The sequence below is a fragment of the Mirounga leonina genome, unplaced genomic scaffold, assembly GCF_011800145.1.
Source record: "Mirounga leonina isolate KUSES-001 unplaced genomic scaffold, KU_Mleo_1.0 Mir_115, whole genome shotgun sequence".
Taxonomy (NCBI): Eukaryota; Metazoa; Chordata; class Mammalia; order Carnivora; family Phocidae; genus Mirounga; species Mirounga leonina.
The window spans coordinates 79904132-79924892 of record NW_023270268.1 but is presented as its reverse complement, the minus strand read 5'-3'; the positions used below and the strand labels follow the sequence as shown (position 1 = coordinate 79924892).

At 40.7% G+C, this 20761-nt stretch overlaps 1 protein-coding gene across 2 annotated transcripts in view; it reads right to left on the bottom strand.

The window, feature by feature from the left end:
• The window catches only part of IL1RAP (interleukin 1 receptor accessory protein), a 125355-nt gene that overhangs the window by 38957 nt on the left and 65637 nt on the right, over positions 1 to 20761 (bottom strand). For both annotated transcript variants that reach the window (XM_034999823.1, XM_034999824.1), the window contains one exon: positions 1990 to 2275. In XM_034999823.1, coding sequence (XP_034855714.1) covers positions 1990 to 2275 — 286 coding nt within the window. The remainder of the gene's footprint in view (positions 1 to 1989; positions 2276 to 20761) is intronic.

Here is a 20761-nt window from a genome sequence, read left to right as displayed (position 1 = left end):
TGGATACAGATGCCAAAGCTCTCAGACACAGACTGACGTGCCTAAGGTCACCAGCTGAGTAGCGTCAGGGCTGGGATGATGGCCTGGTTTCTGTGTTTTTTCATCCAGTGCTCTTTCCACTATAATCTGTCCTATCCTCTCCTACAAAGCTGTCTTGGGACATAAATAGTGGACAAGGGGTTCTTTGGAAGACACACACTGGTCTAGAGTCCACTCCCATAAAATAAAGAGTTGGGTGAAAACCTCAAAAGCACCTTCAGAGGTTCCAAGGGACTCTCAAGGACACAGTGATGAAAATGCTTTCTGTGACAGAGAAGAGGTCCTTTTTCATTTAATTGTAACACAGCTTAAATATATCAAAAGGTAGTCACATCTCTCCATCAGAGAACAGTTCATAGCCATGAGAGACAAGGGACATTCAAAAGATGGTGTGGAATTATCTATTGTTATGTTATTCTATGCTGTTGTATTGTTATATCATTCAGCCCTATTGTTATGGGCTGAATTGAGTCCCCTAAATTCATATGCTGAATACCTAAACTCCAGTAATTCAGAATGTGACCATATTTGGAGACAAGTCTTGAAAGAGGTAATTAAGGTAAAATGAGAATGGTGGGCCCTAATCCAATATGACTGTGTGCTTATAAAAGAGGAGATTAGGACAGAGATGATGCAGGGGGGAGACCATGTGAAGACATGGAAAGAAGATGGCCATCCACAAACCAAGGAGAGAGAAATGACACCAATCCTGCCAACAACTTGATCTTGGAATTCTAGCCTCCAGAACTGCAAGAACACAAATTTCTGGTATTTAAGCCACCGTCTGTGGTGTTTTGTTTTAGTAGCCCTAGCAAACCACTGCTCCTATTAAACAGTAGGAAACTGTGTAAAAACAAAACAAAAACAAAAACACTCATAATCCATAAGCCAGATGGGAATTTAAAAAACAAAGTCAGGCTTGGAAGCTAAAAGGGGACCTTGGGAAAAAAAGTAGCCAAAGATCTAAGCCTCAAAAATGATTATTCTTCAGAGGCACTTCAGGTTTTGTTTCTTTTTTTTTTTTTTAAGATTTTATTTATTTGCGAGAGAGAGAATGAGAGACAGAGAACGTGAGAGGGAGGAGGGTCAGAGGGAGAAGCAGATTCCCTGCTGAGCAGGGAGCCTGACGTGGGACTCGATCCCAGGACTCCAGGATCATGACCCGAGCCAAAGGCAGTCGCTCAACCAACTGAGCCACCCAGGTGCCCCGCACTTCAGGTTTTTTAAAGCTTTTTTTTTTTTTCAGAGCAGAAACAGTATTAATCTGTGGTAATAGAAGAATAGGTATATTATGGAATAAAATGCAAAATCTACATGAATTTTCAAGATTAAACAAAGTGGATTTGAAAGAAATTTTGCAGTCTTGGTAGGTTTCTTTGGATTATATTCTTAGATTCCCAGTGATACGGTGTTCATTTGCTTTGTAGGGGAATTTTGGTGAAAAAGTTTGAAAGGCATTGTTCTAAATACATTTGATATCTCCCAAATATTCTTTCTTCCATAGGCATCCTAAGGCTTTCTTCTGTGTCAGGGACCTCGAAAGATGCCAAGAATAACAGAAATGAATAGGTCCTGCTCTCCACCCTGCTCATTGTCTAGGGAAATAGATGCTTCCAGGTGGGGCAGAAATGCAGGCAGGTTCTAACATCAGGGAAAAGGCACAAATAAACAAGGCTCCATGATTAGATAATCTTGATATACGTCAGGGTTTGAAAAGGAGCCACTTATGGAGAAAGTTCTCAGGAGTACAGCCATTTTTCTCTGCACACCTCTTAGGCAACCTCTGCTAATCCACTGAGGTGAGGTGTAACTCCAGATGTTTTCTTCCCTTACATATTCAGTCTGACATATACATCTGGAAAAACTGTGGTTGTAATTTCTTCCCTGAAGAAATTACATCATCCAGGAACTAAAGGGAAAAGAGACAGTCATCACCAAGAATCAGGCTACCTTAACATGCAGGTGTAGTTGCCCGTGTCATTGAGGAGGGTGGGTCGGAACCAGAGCACGTCTTTCTCCTTACTGATGCGGTTGTCAGGGAGGCGGAAGTTAATCGGCTCCTCCAGGTCCCGGTCCTGCCTCGTCCAATACCAGATCAGAGTAAGGCCCGCCGAGTGAGCTGTGCTGTAGTTGTATTTCAAGAAATGTTCAAAGAGTGGGCACTTGATGCGAGCTGGCTCATCTTCAAACACTTGGATCTGCCTCATGGTATCAAGTCCCCAATCATCACAGCGTTCTGGAATGATCAAAAAGAAAGAAGAGGCCAGTGAGTTATCTCATGTTAAAGGCCTGGAGAAAACACACCTTCTCAGGACACCCAATTTTTTCCAGAAACCCCCTTGTCTGGCTATGTTCAGTAATAATAGCATGGGAGTAGTCACCTGTGGCATGAAGAAATGACTTTTCCACCTTCCTTTATCATCTTTTCATTACCTCATGGATAATGATTTGATCTGATAACTTGATCCTGTCGTACCCTATAAGGTATGGGGGAGAATCTCGCCTGAAAAAAGCAGTCATGTGCTCTTTCACCCTCTGGAGACAGAGGAGGTTCTGAGGGGAAAATTATAACTGAAAAGACAACCCTCCAAGACTCTCAGTTCTTCCCTGGTCTCCTGATCTCCAGGCTAGATCTGCCGAGGCAAAGATATCTACATCATAGACTCAGGAGCAAAACTAGATATGTAATAAATAAAATGAAGTATGTCACTAAACTTTATGGTTGCTTATTAAGGCAACGTTTTTGTGGCAGCAGATAATTGAGAGAACAACTAAATTTGTGGTTACTTTAATTTTGATAAAAGCAAAAATTTGAAGCTTTATGACTTGCAGAAGGATTTGTAAGCAATAAATCCCTAGGTAAGTAATAGATCTCTGAGAAATTTAACAAACTGGCTTTTCCAAGTCTCAGCAAATTACTATTATTTATAATTGCTATGCTTTTAATAAGAAACACCTTTTAAAATCCAGTATACAAAGAAAGAATTGGGAAGATCAAAATGTTGTTCACACCAATACGAACATGATAGTAATTTTTTTCATAAAACATCTATCTTACCAAATTCTTCAAATACAATTTCATTAAAGCTACAAAGTTGCAGAATCAGCTCATTCAGTTTATAGGAAATTACAACCACAGTTTTTCCAGATGTATATGTCAGACTGAATATATACAACCATTTTCACTCCTTTCTGAAACTCCACTAAACCTAAAATAATTTTTTCAAGACATAACCCCAAGTAAGAGCAAAAATAGGAGAAAAGATAGTAACAACATCAAAATTGACAAGCTGTAACCAGTTCAGCCCATTTAAATAGATAAATCCTAAACCAGCAGGGAAAAGCTGGGGAGCACACCCATGTGCATTTCAGAATACTGGGAAAACCCAGAAGGAACTGCCAACCCCAAGATAAGGAATCACCATTGCCATTAGCCCAATATCTCTGGGTTCTCTTCCTAGGCATATTGTAAGAATCTGCTTTTCTGCCCCTCTGGAGGAGGGGCCATGTGACCGAGTTTGGCCAATATGATGTAGTGAGTGTCACTTGTGTTGATTATCTTAAGGGCTAGAGCATATTTTATCATGCTCCATTTTCTTCTGCCCTGGCAAATATAAAAGCACAGAAACTAAGCCTCCTTTAGCTTGGGTCCCTTGATGTAGATGACATACAGCAAAAGAAGAAGAAGAAAAAAAAAACAGAAGAGAACCATCAATTAAATAAGTTGATGAAAATAGACTTACCCCACAAAAATATTTTCTAAAATCGTGGAAAGAGTTTAAAAACTACCAAAGAGTAAGAAAGGAGATAAAAAATGATCACATACAAAAGACAGGAATCGAAATGGCTGTGGAAATTTCAAAAACAAGACAAGAAGCTAGAAAATAATGAAGCTATCTTCTTTTTTTTTTTTTTAACATATAATGTATTATTTTCAGGAAGGGAAAAATGAAGGCGGGGAAATAGGAGGGGGAGACGAACCATGAGAGACTATGGACTCTGAGAAACAAACTGAGGGTTCTAGAGGGGAGGGGGCTTGGGGGAGGGGCTAGCCCGGTGATGGGTATTAAAGAGGGCACGTACTGAATGGAGCACTGGGTGTTCTACGCAAACAATGGATCAGGGAACACTACATCAAAAACTAATGATGTAATGTATGGTGATTAACATATCATCATAAAAAAAATAATGAAACAATATAGGTGAAGGGAAATTATTTCCAATCTTGAATCTAAACCCAAGGAAACAATCAAGTGTGAACGTGGCATTTTCAGACACATCAAGACTCAGTAATTTTCCTTCCCATATGCTCTTTATCAGGAGGCTTCTGAGGTACTTGCTGTTACCAAAATGAGAGGGGGAAAAAATAGCAAATTATGGGATCGAGGAAGAGGGGATCCAATTCAAGAGAGAGGGGAAAGAAATCCGCAGAATAACAATGAAAGAGATCTCAGGCTAACAGCTATGCAGCGGGGTTTAGGGTGAACAAGCGTAAATAGAAGGTAATGGAAATCTCCAGTTAAAAAAATGATAATTGTAACTAATGAATTATCTGATGAAATTAGCACTGTGGAAAATTATGCTAAAAGGCAACTGTAAAGTATGAAAACAGTTACCCAAAAGGTCCAAATTAAAGTAAGCATATGAAGGCAAGGAAATTAATAACTTCCCAAAATAAGAAAGTAAACATAATCACAGTTCACTAATATATGAAGGCATATTAATTAAATGATTATTGATTTAACCAAATATTGTAGTATTAGTAGATAGAGAGGAAAGGGTAAGTTAAGGAGAGGGGATGGCTATTTAAGAGAGGAAAAAAAAATCTCATTTAATATAATTAAAAAGTAAACAATATAATGCCCGGGGTTACTAAATGAAAAATAGCAATATACACAAATTGATTAGCAAAATATAGATAGGAAATGCGAGAATAAATAAACAAAATACTTAAAAGTGGTGGTTTCTGAAGATTAGAGCTAACGGATGTGAGGAAAGTTAAGGAAGAAAGAGTACAGTTTTTTTGGTATAAGCCTTTTAATATATTGGCCTTAAAAAAAATCTCCGTGAATGATTTCCATTGAACATCATTAAAATAATAATTAAGAAAAAAAAAGGAAGGTAGGAAGGGAGGGAGGGCATATCTATCATGCAACATAATTGGCAAAACCATTCTCAGTGTCTAACCACCCTGATCGTATTTACTCTGTTAGGAAAAAAAAAAAAAGCCTTGATTTCATTTTTTAATTTGGTATCACTATGCTTTGGCACAGCAGTCATTTCACTTTTGACTCACCAAGTGATAGTTTAAAAGAAAAAGAGAACGACAGGCCGTTGGGCGGCTGACGGTGTCTGGACCTTCACCATATTATTTGTTATCTGAATGACAGAGATGCTACCGCCTTCTGCATTGCGTAAAAATATTCTTTATGCTGCTCCTAAAGGCACCTCTCTCAAGAGCTCTGCACTATTTGTCCAAATCTGGATGACGGCAGAGGCAAGGCGATCAGATGCAAATGATCGTCCTTCCTGCAACCCTACTCTCTGATATATCTCAATTCAGATCGCCCCAACTTGGGCCAGTAGACAGCAGTCTCACGCCACGACTCTCCTAACAGGAGCACTGGAAAACTGGAGAGAAAGAGGAAGCCCTTCGGAGGGCTAATGGTACTTTGATTAAAGGAGACTTCCTGACACCAACATTACAAATTATCACTTTGTTTGGTCCCTGGAGGTCTTTACAGTCCTGGGCATGATTAATAGTAAGATAGATGACAAGTGACAGGTCAATTTTTCTTGTGTAAAAGTAGGAGAATGCACACTGTGGAAAGGGAGACAGAGAGCTGGTGGGACACCCCAACCACAAGCTAGTGTGACATCCCACCAACTTAGGAAGTACGTGTGACCACAAGGGTGACCACAAGGGTAGATGTGGCAGAGACTGGGTAAGTGTTCACGAACCCTGGTTGGAGACTACACAGATACCCTTAGCAACTGAACTGGAGCTATTTGATTTGGTTCCGGCCAATGAATGAGGCCAGAAATGGTTTATCTTGAAACTCCCAACATAATCTCTGACGCTCTCTCCTGTCCTCATATGGAGACCCTGAGCGCCAGAAAAGTTTGAATAAGGTAACTTCACAAGATGGAAGGAGTCTGGATTCCTCTCACTGCTTGGAGCAGAGCTCCACAGAGATGCCATCACTCTCTCAAGGGGCTGTGGTTGAGTGAAAAATCAACTTCTGTTGTCTTAAATCACTGAGATTTGGGGGACATGTCACAGTGACTAGCTTTACCTATCTTGACTACTAAAAGAAGGCAGAATTTTCCTTTTATAACATAACTCAATAAATCAAGTGCAGACACATTTTAAAATAGCATTTGTTAAAGGCCCTTGCATACTAAAATTCAAATACAGATCAATCACCAAGATTTGGGGCTGATTCCTGAGACTTAATATCTTTTCAATCAATAATGTGATTCATCTTAAAGTGGAAAAGAGATCATTACACCTGCTAGGTATCTCCCTTACAGAATGTTCCTTGGGCCAAATAAACATATCTATAAAGCGAATCAGCCTCCATTACATTAGGGACTGAAAACACACGTATCGGTATTCCTAAACATTAGCCCAGAAAAGGTATTATTATTGAGCTTTTTCTTTGGGTTATTTTCCCATTTGAAATTTGTTCTGTGAGTTTTTAAGTTTCCCTTGCCAGCCAGCCACCTGAGGGTATTTTGTCAGAGCTTTTTAAATTATCCAATGAACAAATAAAAATAAAATCTATGGCAACAGGCTGGAGTGTCATGTAATACCAAATTAATTATATGACTCACTGCAGGCACCAGCCGAAGAAAAGACTGAGGAAAAGGCTGTTATGCAAATAGATTTGTCTCTAATACCAGCAAAGGGAATTTAGCAAATTATTGGCACAGAGAATTACTTTTTGTGTAGAATGTCCATTCTTACCCAGTTGACTCCACAGTGGAAGTCCTCTCTAAATTGGCCCTCAACATGGGGAGCCACAAAGTCATCGTTCTCCTCAGCCAAAGGATTTCTTAAGGCTGAGGCTTGGTGGCACTGAGAACTAATGGAATGTGCAAAGCCTCCCAAAGCCAAGTCACTGGAAAATCCAACCCACGCTCCTGACAGCAATTAGCATTTATATAGCAGGGTATACATTTTAACTAATTAATCTCACAACACCCTCTTGGGCTTTCATGCCCATTCCCACATTACATGCCAGGAAACGGAGACAGAGAGATTAATTGACTTACTTTTGCCTGAGTAGTAGCACAAATAAAAGCTGCCTGAACATAGATCTCGGATGCTTGTCCCCAGTCTACGCTCACACATTCAAAGCAAGATATTTCCCACAGGAAAGCTATTCATGTATTTGTATTTATTAAATATTCGCTCAGAGCCTGCTGTGAGCAAGGCACTGTGCTGGGTGCTGGGGCAGAGAGACATGCAGACTTAAAAACTCAGGAAGCTCAGGTACAGGAAAGAAAGAGGAAGCGATTTAACTACTGGAATTACGTCCCGTATGTAATTATTTGCCATGTACCCTTTATCTGACATATTGCCTTGGACAAAATGCTTCCCCTCTCAGACTCAGTTTCTGCATGTATCCCATGCCCACCTTATAGTGTTGAATGAGGACTAAAGGGCCCCGTAGAATGAAAGGAGCTCAGTACAGATTAGGCTAAATTCGCATAATAAATCTGAATAGGTCCTCGCCTGTCAAGAAGTTGACAATCTTGGAAAAAAGGAAGACTAAATGAAAATACCTGGCGGAATGAGCCAACTATTATAACAGGCTTCTAGGTAGGAGAACAGCTATTATATGATTATATTATATTATGTTAGATAGGGGATGGCAATGGTAGTCCTGAGATTGGATTGTGATCAGAAAGCCCCTTTTTTACATCTTCAACCGGAACTCAGTGGGCTTTAAAAACCGTCCCATCGGTACATTCTAGGAATCTTATCTAGGCCTGAGGGCAGAGATTAAGTATAATGGAAAGGCTAGTTTTACAATCCATTCTTAAAGTTTTGCTTAATTTTGTTTTTCTAGAGGTATGTGTGCCTTCTCGGGAAATCTGAGCCTGGGACGGTGATCCAGGGAGAATCCAAGATGTGAGCAATGTTGCATGAGTGACACGATGACAAAGAGTAAGTCAACGAGTTAAGTGTGGGTGAGTTTCCAAGGCAAGATATAGGGGTGCCAGACACTGAAACACTAGCAGGAGCCCTGACAGAAGACGCATGTGGCACAGAGCACAGAGCAGTACGGTGGAGGGTAACACACACGATTCAAAGGCAGGCTTTGAATTCAAACCTTCTGGCTTTAATAAGTCATTTAAAAACTACATACTGAGCATCCTGTCCTGTGGCAAATGCTAAAGCAGATGCTCAGGATGCACTGGGGAACAAAACAAAGGTCGCATGGAGCTCACCTTCTTAACACAGCGAGACCGACAATAAACAGTTGACACACTAAATAAGAAACGTATAGAGTATACCGGTAGGTAAGTCAATGGAACAAAGAAACACTTAAAACCTGGTAAGAGGGATCAGGAATGAGGGAGGGGGAAGAGGGAAGAGGGAGAAGCATGCAATTTTGAAGAGGGTAGTCAGGGTAAGTCCCTCAGCCATTATGAACCTCAGCTTCCCAAACCAGAAATTCAAGTTCATACTTGAATGTACTTGAATGTACTCTACTCTGTAGATTAGTTATGAAAACTGAATGAGCCTAAGACATAAAGTACTATACATAGCAACTGTAAAGGTCTATGCACATATCATCTACAATTAATCTGTGGACTGCCATTTTCTATGGAAAACACTTCCGTCACTCCAGTCTATGCAAGAGACTGCTAGACATGCCCCATTTACTATGTCCACACACTCCCTTTCTTCAAAAGTACGGGAATTTTCATCTGGGCACATTACCATTCAGAATAAAGGCTACATTTCCCAAGCTTTTCTGTCACCGGGAAGTGCTCAGGTGACAAAGTTCTGACCAATAGAATATGTTTGAAATTTCATGTGGTAGATTCTAAAAACCATTCTCTTTTTTTTTTTAACTTTGTTTTTTTTCTTTTAAGATTTTATTTATTTATTCACGAGAAACAGAGAGAGAGAGAGGCAGAGGCAGAGGGAGAAGCAGGCTCTCCGCAGAGCAGGGAGCCTGATGCGGGACTCAATCCCAGGACCCTGGGATCATGGCCTGAGCCGAAGGCAGACGCTTAACCGACTGAGCCACCCAGGCGTCCCTCTGAAAACCATTCTTTTTTTTTTTTTAATTTATTTATTTTATTCTTATGTTAATCCCCATACATTACATCATTAGTTCTGGATGAAGTGTTCCATGATTCATTGTTTGTGCATAACACTCAGTGCTCCATGCAGAATGTGCCCTCCTCAATACCCATCACCAGGCTAACCCATCCTCCCACCCCCCTCCCCTGAAAACCATTCTTGAGAGGTGCTGATATGTTCCTATGTTTCCTATGCTCCTGCTACCATCCTGCTGCTTGGAACATGGATGCTACATCATGGACCATGAGAATGAAGGCCACACCCAAAAAATGGTGAAATGGGAAAGTGAAAGGAGTAACATAAGGCACTGCCTTACCATCCCTGAGCTTTCTAGCTGTAGATTTTACATGAGAAATAAATCTTTGTGTATCCTTGCTACTCCGAGTGTCATCCACAACCCACCAGCATCATCAGAGTCTTGAGAGCTTGTCAGAACTTCAGATCTTCTGCACCACCCAGACTACCTGAATCAGAACCTACAGTTTAACAAGATCCTCAGATTATTCCTAAGCGCATTAACATTGGCTATGTATTAGTTTAAGCCACTGCTATTTTGCGTCTCCTTATTCACATCTAGTCATCATACCAAAGGATAACAATGTCTTATTTCACCTGTTCAAGTCGGCAGGTGGTTGAACAATTTGTGAGATTATCTCCACCCTATAAGTCTGTCTCTTTGGTTAATTACATTTAAAACATATATTCTTTTTTTGTCCCTCAATGGAAAAATATTTAAAAATATCAGGATAGTTTTCGAGCAATGTTCTATAGTAAACAACCAGTTTAAAAAAAAAAATCTACAAACTACATTTCCTGGAGTAGGCTATAAGTAGAAAAAAATACCATTAAAACAGGTGTTTTTGATTCAAGGGAGAGCTACTCAAGCAAACGTCTAGAAAACGTTTCTGAAGTTCTGTGGTTGTCAACTAAGCTGTCAAAAGAAGAGAGAGAAGTTAGGGGTGGGGGAGGAAGAAATGGAGCGGCTGGCCGTGAGCATCCATCAGACATCCTCACGTCGCTTGTCCTGTTCAACAACACTGCGCTCATAACTCGGCAGATGGTTTTCCTGGACCAGATAATTAGACATACCTTACTCCCACCAAAGAAGGGAGTTTTCTTGATTGAGTAATTTGAAGAAAATAAGAAATAGCCCTGAGCAGATGATAAGATTTGCCAGATAAGGAAAGAATGCCAAATTCAGAAAGCTGGTTGACGGGGGCCGGGGTGGGGTTCCACAAGCTACAGCTTCAATTTTGCAGGTGTCATTAGAGTTTGTTTCTAGAACAAGTTTTATCCCCGACTGTGTGCCACTCCTCCCCTCAGCACTGGACATTCATCTTTACACTGACCTAAAGACTGCTATTTTATATCAATTAAAAGGGGTGGGCCTGGCCCTTAAAAAAAAAATGTGGAGAAAATAATTACCAGGCAAACCTGAAAACAAAGAAAATAATGAAAAGGAAGAGGTGAAAAAAAAAAAAAAGGAAAAAGAACCCTCACAGATGAAAAACAACCCAATCTATGAAGTTTAAATTCAGAACATATACCATTGCAGGTGATACTTAAAGGTACAGAATCAAATTATCTAAGGGATGAATGAACCAAATTATCATTGCAGGATGAGTACACCCGAGCTCTGAACAGTTTAGTGTTCAGGCAATCTGTCATGTGGAGGTTCTTCTCTGAGTTTGTGAACATGAGTGCCACGTTCCTCAAAGTTTCCCTCGTGGCAGAGGACCTGAGGAAAAACCCTGGGGTCTCCAGAGAGTTTTCCAGTCCCTGGGTCTAGAGGAGCTGCTGAAGGTCTGTAGGCTCGTTCTTGTCTCCATGAAGTCAGTCCACAGCCGGCTTTCGGAGCTCCAACAAAAGGACCCTTAATCATCATGTGTTAATGTCCAAGGAGGGTCCAGAAGCCCCCCTTCCTGCTGCTGTGCACAATGAGGAAGAACATGGAATAGCATCATCTAATAGCCACCTACAAACAGCTCTGTTTCTCTCATCAAAGTTGCAGCGGGGGTTAGCAGGCTAAAGAATGGATTCTGGGTGTGCTGCCTCTGCACGATGGTGCCATTATTTTCTTAAAAAAAAAAAAAATCACTGTAATGAGCATCCTCATGCAGCTGAAGGGAATGATTTTCTTTGCAGGGCTGTTGTGACAACAAATGAACTGGCTTATGTCAAGTGTGGCACAGTACACTGGAGAAACTCTAAGCAATCATTAGCTGGTTTTTATGCCCCCCACCCCCAGCAATCTTTTCTAATCCATGATTAAGATGTAAAGATCCAATTACTATTCTCATATAATAATCAAGCAGCTTTTCGCTCTCTATCTTCATGATTACATAATATTTATTCAGGGTCCGATGAGGGCTAGCGGCTATAAACATGGTGTCTGCCTTCAGATTTCCATTCAAGAAATAGATTATCAGCATTGGAAGTAAAAGTATTTCACACTTTATCATAGAATCTCAGAATGTACGGGTCTTAGATCTGGTCATAGCCCCCAGGGGCGGTAGAATAGCTGCTAATCCACCATACCACAGAGTAGTGAATGAAGCTAAGAGAGAATAAAAACAGGTCTGAGACAAGGGCCAACAATCTAGGATAGAGATGGGGAGGGCCCAGACCAAGTCTCTTATATCCCGAAACGACTTCCCCGATGGTGTACACAGTAACTAGTCTCTGGAGTCTGACAGTCCCCGTTCAAACCCTGGTCCTGTCACTTCCTACCCATGTGAGCACATGCAAGTAAATTAAATGTTCCCACGTGTCAAAGAAGGCTGATTCAAAGATTATATGAGACAGTACTTTTAAAGTACTTAGCAAGAGCTGTTCAGTGGTTCTCACTATTAGTAATATTGCATTCCTCTCTTAATTCCAAACTGAGTGTGGCCAATTTCAAACTGAAAGTGGCCCAATAAATGTTGTTAACATTTAACCTATGGGGGCTTACCTCTAACCAAGTGTTTAAGGGCATTAGACTACAAGGCAATTTTAAAAACATTTAGAACAACCCTTTCATTTTACAAATGGGGCAACTAAGCCCAGAGAGCTAACTTGATAAATTATGTTGAGCTCACGAGTGGCAAGCAAAGAATCACTTCTTTTCGATCCAAATGTCATGTCCTTTCTATTACATCATCCAAATACATATCTGCAGAAACTTTCCCAGTTGGTATCGGGAATGTACACAGTACAATATTATATTCCTCTTCAAAACAGAGGATTAAAAAGGCAAAAAAAAAAAAAAAAACCCAAACTTCAGAATATCAGAACAAATAGCATTAATGGTGGGCCATAGAAGATAATTTTGTGTGCATTCTGTATGATCAAGCCACACAATTATTCTTTTCCTCCCTCTCATTCTACAGGTAAGGACGCTAATATGTGGATCTTGTCTTTGAGGCTGAAAGCAAAGTATGTGGTAATGTGGACCATACTTGTGGCACCTGGAAAGAAGGAACCTGTTTCCTCATATGTAATAGTGCAGGAAGCAAAAACAAAGCCAATGAAAGTAGCTACCACATAGGATTGTTGACAGGGGTTAAAAAGATCATACACAAAAATACCACATGCTTGGGTGCACCGTATGAACTTAATAAATTTTAGCTACAACTATTATGTTGATTTTTACTGATGAGGGAATTAAGACCTAGAAAGATAGCAGGGGAAACAGATTATTGTGTGTATTTGTTTGTGAGCTTTTATTGCATTTTACCGGAGCCAGGGACAGAAAACACAAAATTAAGATTTGAGTCCCAAAATATAGAAGGCAGGCAAAGCATGGACTGACTTCTTAATTAGCGAAGATAGCTCGAGCAATCACTTTTCCACTCAACGGTGTGATGGAAATGTAAAGCCCTCTAGGTACTCAATGGGTCTTTGTGCCCTCCATCCCCACATCTGACTTCTCAACTGGAGGTTCGGGGAGGCTTGTTCAGTGAAAGTACATCAAGCGATGTACTCAGTTAGGAGCTATACGGTTGTTCCACCTCAAGACTTGCAGCCATATTCTACACACGACTACAAAGCCAAAGGAAAGAGCATCTTGTGAGCCTTGCCAGTAACCTCCCCAGCAATCCTCAGGAAATTGCCTGGAGTGAAAGGGCATTTGAGATCTTCATCACCTGCCAGGAAGAGACACAGGCTACAATCCTGCCACTGCATTTAAGAGAGGCATCCCCTGTGAGATGCCAGTGCAGTCTCATTCAATTTTAATAATGTGTCAAGCATGTAGATTTTTCTTGAAGGCTGGTAGTGACAAGCAGAAGACAAAAGATTCTGAGAGAAAATCAGGGGAAGAAAACATCAGAAGCTGAGAGCGTAAGCCATGGGGTTTGGGGAGACGTCTGGCTGTGAATGATGAAGGGGTGGCCGGAAGAATTCACAAGGGAGGAGTTCTGAGTGGCTGGGTTTTCAGTGGCCCCTCAGCTAGAGAACAGTGTTAGCTCCCAAGGGGAGGAAACAGATCTTGGGAAAACAAATGCCAAGATACAATCATGGTCCACATTTCTAAATATTTAAGTCACCTATAATCCCCTTTGCATCTTAGAAAACTGCTACACGTTGGAACTGGAAGGAGGCCTTCTGAATCACCCAGCAACATGCCACATTATACAGATTAGGCTCTGAGCCCAGAGGGGTGAAGGAATGCCTGAGGGAAAGACTGGTTAGTAGCAGAGGCAGGATGAAACCTTCCAGATTCCTAGTCATTCACCCTGTATCACAAGTAACTTTTGCCTATAAAACCAACTATGAAAGAGAGTTTCACTACACTGACATTAATCAGTCTTTGTTTTTGCTTTTTCCCCAGTATGTCAGAGGTTGAATTTTTATACCTATATTTACATTCTGGTTGGTTGGTTGTTTTTAAGTATAGGTGACACACAATGTTACATTCGTTTCAGGTGTACATCAGTGATTCAACCACTGCGTACATTATGTTCTGCTCACTGTAAGTGTAGCCTCCATCTGTCCCCCATACAATGCTATGACAATACATTCAGCCTCTTGACTCACCACAGTCTTAAGGCTGAGGACATTCACCTCTACTATATGTAGTGCTGAAGAGAAAGGGGAAACTACAAATCAACTTTTCTAAACTCCAGAGCTCTTACAACTTAGGAAGCCAAACAGGAGGAGGAACTCTCCATATATGAAGTAAAAGCAGTTTTAACTCCAGGAAAATAAAAATGTAGAGTGTCTTCTATACTCTCCTTCCAACTGTGAGTCCTCTTTCTCAGGGCACACTGTTCCCTCTCTATACACACTCACCAGGGGCTATGCACCAATGGTCTGCCATTAAAAAAAAAAAGCAAAATAATTACTCTAAAGTAGAAAAATGAAATGACAGTAAGAGAAATTGGTGCAAGATCAGGAAAAGGGTCTGTTTTCATTGCCACGAGGCCTGTTAGGAGCTTCATGGTACAACTGAAGTTGTCCAGGTCTGTATATCTATGGGGGTATATGTTTATACAGGTATAAATCCCCCGGCAAAACTGTCCAGTCCAGAATGCTCATCTCTAGGCATCTCCAGCCTCCCAATGCTACATTTCCCTGCCTCGTGGAGAGACTGATAATGAAGGTCATTGATTAGAACACAGCTTGTTGTTTCCATACTCTTAGAGGCAGGAAAATGTTCCAAACTCATCACTTAATCATTGCCTTGTTCCCCCTACCATATCTCATCCAAGATGACAAATCCATGACTGTTAACAAGATCCATAATAATTTATATTTTACCTGGCAGCTTCAGACACATGATGTTCTTTGATCACAGAAGGAGGCATTGTTGCCCCATTTTGGAGTTTGGCTCAAAGAGAGGCTCAGGAATGATTTGGGAAAGTCACAGTGCTAGTGGGCAGCAGAGCTTTCTGACTCCAGAACCAGTAACCCTCCCAGGGCCAGTCCTTTCTCCATTAACCCTCTCAGGCTCTCTGGTATCATGCTCAGTCCTTTGGTTTCCAGTTTAGAGACTTTATATATAATCTATTCCCTCAATTCTTCCCACTCACATTGATTCTTTATGTTAACCAACATCTCAAACCATGTTCTTTCCTTCTGTCTTATACCAAACTAGCTACTGAGCTTCTCTTTGAATATGCGGATGCGATTTCAGACAGATACCTTTAAACTTCCTTGACACTAAATATGTGTACCTCAGGAACACTTTGTAGTAGTCTCCATAGAGAATAACAACATAGGATCGGGAGATCTTATTTCTTGTCCTAACTCCATCAGTGTGACCACCATTATTATTATTATTATTATTATTATTATTATTATTATTATTATAAGTACCACCACCACCACCTAATAGTGAATACTTCCCATATGTCAGGTATTAAGTGATGTACTTTTATGATCTCTTTCAATTCCCATAACCACTCTTTCAGATAGTTTTACTATTGCCTCCATTTAATGAATGAGGAGCATGAGTCTTAGGTAAGGGAAAGAATATCCACATGATTGCACTGAGTTAAATTAATGAAACAAGAAGGCCATTAGACTGAGGTGATTTTAATGCCTTAGCAGCCTACCTAAGCAAACTAAAGCCTAAGTCTGTAATGCCTCAAGGTCAACAAACCAAAACGCAAGGAAACTGATCACAAACAGCCAACTAGACTTTATCAGCTAATGCAAGTTGCTTAAGCTATAGCCAAACAATCTTATTGCTTTGCTTCTGCCTCTTCTCTATAAAAGTCTTGCTCCCAGGGCGCCTGGGTGGCTCAGTCGGTTAAGTGTCTGCCTTCGGCTCAGGTCATGATCTCAGGGTCCTGGGATCGAGCCCCACATGGGGTTCCCTGCTCAGCGGGTAGCCTGCTTCTCCCTCTCCTTCTGCCCCCCACCTGTGCTTGCTCTGTCTCTCTAGTGCTCTCTCTCTCTCAAATAAATAAATAAAAATCTTAAAAAAAATATCTTGCCCCCAGTTCCGGTTGGTGGAGTGCTCCCAACCACTTCCAGTTGTTGCTGCCTGCTTCAAATTGATATTTGCTCAAATAAACTCTTAAAATTTTTAATATGCCTCAGTATATCTCTTAACCATAGGAAGTATGTGAGAGAGGATTCTAACACAGATCTGCCTCATTCCAGAGTCTAAAATTGAACCTGACTGTGGCCAAGTAACTTCCCTTTTCTTGAATTCAGCTTTTTCATGTATAAGATAAAACCAGATGATCTCTAACCCCTTCCATCTCCACAGTATGATGGGTTTAGAATCAGCCCGTACATCAAGAGTGTTTTTTTTTTTAAAGATTTTATTTATTCATTTGAGACACAGAGATACAGAGAGAGAGAGAGCATGAGCAGTGGGAGAGGCAGAGGGAGAGGGAGAAGCAGACTCCCGGCTGAGCCAGGAGCCCCATGTGGGGCTCGATCCCAGGACCCTGGGATCATGACCTGAGCTGAAGGCAGACGTTTAACCATCTGAGCCACCCAGGCGCCCCATCAAGAGTGTTTTTTAGCCTGAATCTTAAAATTCTAAAATCAAGCCAGTTTTTCAGGGAAAAGAGTGGAGTTGGGGTGGGTGGGTGGGCACTAGCTAACATAAAGTGGAACAAACCGGGTCTCTTTAACGAGAAGCATAAAATCCTTGATTAGCAGTTCCCAGCATCAGAAGGCACACATCACAGCCAAGAGGCAATGGGGCAGATCACATCTGTCTGAATTAAGAGTGTCATTATCTAGTCATGTTTCCAGGAGACTCTGAAGCTATCTTCAATGCTCAACTTTCCCTCATAACACCCACTTTCAAAAAGCTGAGAAGTCAGAAATGTCAGCTTGTCCTCGAAGGCAGCTCCCTCAGGCATTAGCTGCCTCTGTCTTATTAAGAATAGTCAGGCATGACTCAGCTCCTCCATCAACTGTCTGCGAAGGAGAACATTTCATGCTGGTAGAAAATCATCTTAAGCAGAAATATGGAAGGCATTTAAGGTAGACAATTAGAGCTGCATTGCTTATTACTCAAAATCAAATCATCCTTTTCTTATCCTAGACAGGAGAGCATAATCACAGCCAATAGGGAAACAAAACTGCATTCGCTTGTAGCACATAAGATCACCCTGTCACCTCCAGTTACAACTATCAGCCACTCAAACACCTCTTCTGTCTGGGTCATAAAGAAAGGTGAACTGTGGGTTATGGCATGTCCTTCAATCAATAATCCCTTGGTGAGAACCTACTACATGCAACAGTTTATACCTCACAGTTTCCACTAGGGAGATAAAGACACAAGGAAGACAGGGTCTCTCATCTCAAAGATCTCACTATCTGGAGAGCATGCACAGACAATCGCAAAGCAAACAAAATGAAGTAAATGCTTAAAAAGAAAAAAGATGTAGCATGTCATAAGAAGGCAGAAGTAGTTCTTATTTCTTACTATGAGAGGTGGGAAGTTCAATGAAACCTTCACAGAAGAGATGACATCTGAATTAAGCCCAGAAAATGAATAGAACGTGTGCTGACAGACACAAAGGGAGGAGTCCAGGCTGATGGAACATCATAAGCAAAGGCACAGAGGGCGTGGGAGCTGTGAGGAGCCGGTCAGTCAGCTGGGGCTGGATTACAGGGTGTGGACATTGGAGCAGAGTCTGAGAGTGGGAGACTAGGGTTATACAGGGGAAGGGGTTCCTACTTTATCTTGGTAGCAACTGGGAGTCACTGGTGGTCCTGGAAGAATGAAGTGACATATATTAATTACAACTATGGCAGAGGTAAGGACTCCATCGAAAATATATTTGTGCCCTGAGGCTGTCTGATGGGTCATACACCTGTGCAGTTCCACGTGATTCAGGAATGGAATTTCTCTTATCTACTTGTTATATCTGCCTTTCCTTGTACAAACCACAAATGAAGACAAAAGATACCATTACAGAAACCTGGGCAGGAGGGAGTGACGAGGCAGTGAAGCTAATCCCTTCTGAGGTGGTTCTTTTGCTCTACAGTTGCTGGAGTGGAGGACTGTGATTTATCAAGGTGAGAAAGACATTGCTGTTTCCTCTCTATCTCCCAACCCCGGTCATCACCCTGATAATACATGGGGCTATAGTGGGGGCAGCTACTTTATTAGAGTTCCTAGAATTTAATTATCCAGAACCTTTATTGTTTCTCTCTTGAGCCTGTCCTCAAAGTATTTTAGTAGCCAGATATAAATGAATGAATGGCAGTGCTCTGTAGTTGAGCGCACTATCTATACATCCCTTATGGCATGCAGAACACCATCCCATGGTTACAGATGTTTCAATGCCTAGATTCTCCTTCCAACTACCTAAGGGCTCCTCGTCAACAGGGCAATTCTCCTTTTCATCATCATAGCCCCGCTGTGCCTAAAAAAGCCAAAAAGCTCTGTAAACATTCTAAGCAGAGAACAGAATAGTGCTAGATCTGATGATGGGACTGGGAACAGGATTTCTAAATTACTTGAAAAAGTAAAGGTTAGCAAAGATAAGACACAGACCAGAAGAAAATATCTTATAATTACGTATCTGATAAAGGACTTATATCCAGGTTAAATAAAGAACTCTCAAAATTCAGTAAGAAAACAATTTAAAAAGGGACAAAAATTTCAATAGATATTTTATCAAAGAAGATACAGAGATAGCAAGTAAGCCTACGAAAACATAGCCCACATCATTAGTCATTAGTTGCAAATTAAAAATTAAACAGGATACTACTCCATACGTACTAGAATGGCTAATATTTTAAAAATGGAAAATACCAACTTTTGGTGAGGATATGCAGCAGCTGAAACTCTCACTCATTGCTGATGGGAAGGCACAATGAAGTATAGTCACTTTGGAAAACAGCTTAACATTTCGTATTAAGTTAGACATACACTTACAGTACAACCTACCAATATTAGCTCTAGATATTTACCCAGAAAAATAAAAACTCATGTCCAGACAAAAGTCTATAACAGATGTTTATAGCAGACTTAATCATAATTGCCAAAACCTTGAAGCCGCCGAATGAACTTCAGCTAGTGAACGAATAAACAAACTGTGGTACATCTATACAATGGAATACTACTCAGCGACCAGAAATGAACTTCTGATATACTCGATAATATGAATTCATCTCAAATACATTATGCTAAGCGAAATAAGTCTGATACCATATGATTCCATCTAAATGACGTTCTGATGGATATTAAGGAGGGCACATGTGGTGATGAGCACCAGGTGTTATACGCAACTAATGAATTGTTGAACGCTACATCAAAAACTAATAATGTATTATTTGTTGGCTAATTGAACATAATAAAAATAAATAAATGACATTCTGAGGGCGCCTGGGAGGCTCAGTCAGTTAAGCATCTGCTTTTGGCTCAGGTCATGAGATCAGGGGGTTGGGACCAAGCCCCGCATCAGGCTCCCTGCTTGGAGGGGAGTCTGCTTCTCCCTCTACCTCTCCCTCCACCCTTCCCGCACCCCCCTCCCACACACACTTGTGCTCTCTCTCTCTCTCAAATAAATAAATAAAATCTTAAAAAGATAAAATAAATGACATTCTGGATAAAGCATAGTTACTGGAACAAAAAACAGATCAGCAATTTCTAGGGGCTTGAGGTCAGGGAAGGTTGACTGTACGCTAGAAGTATGAGAGAAATTTTGGGGCATAATGGAAATTTTTTGTATCTTAAGTATAGCAGCTTTTATGCTGCTGTATGCATTTGCCCAAATTCAGAGACTCCATACACCAAAAGCTGAATTATACTGTATGTAATAAAAGAGTAAATTTAAAAAAAAATAAATTCTAAAAGGTCAAGAGTTGTGTAGAATAAAAATGGATCTAACTAATTCCAGTTTCTTGATTAGAGATTTGGCTTTATTTACAAGGACTGGTAGGAGACAAGCATTTGCTTATGGACTCATTCTACACTGCCTCTTCCCAACCATTTCCAAGAAGTTAAATCACACAGATCCTCCAAGACCCACTTGGTCACTACCTCTCTAGATATGGCTGGCTATCTCTTGTAACGTTAACTACTTCCCACCTTGCATAATTATCATCTGGATTTATGGCTGATCTCCTGCTAGATTGTGAGCTCAAAGACAGGGCTTGGATCCTGACTACAAAACACAGCGTCCCGCACACACAGTTTGGTGGATATCTGTTTCAAATCAGGTACAACGAGGAAGTCCTCTATAAAAGCAGAGATCAATAACTATGTAGAGATAAAAGTCTACACTTCCTCAGAACTTCCTGATATACATGTTATGCTCTCCCATACAAATAATCTCATAGCTGATGTAAACACTAAAATTTTAGTCAATTATTACATCTATTCATTCATTCACTGAGTATTTACTGAGGCAAATCCTTCAGCTGGGCACTAAAGATACAGAGGTGAATAAAACTGTGCTTGTCCACAAGGAACTTTCATTCCAGGGAAGGTGA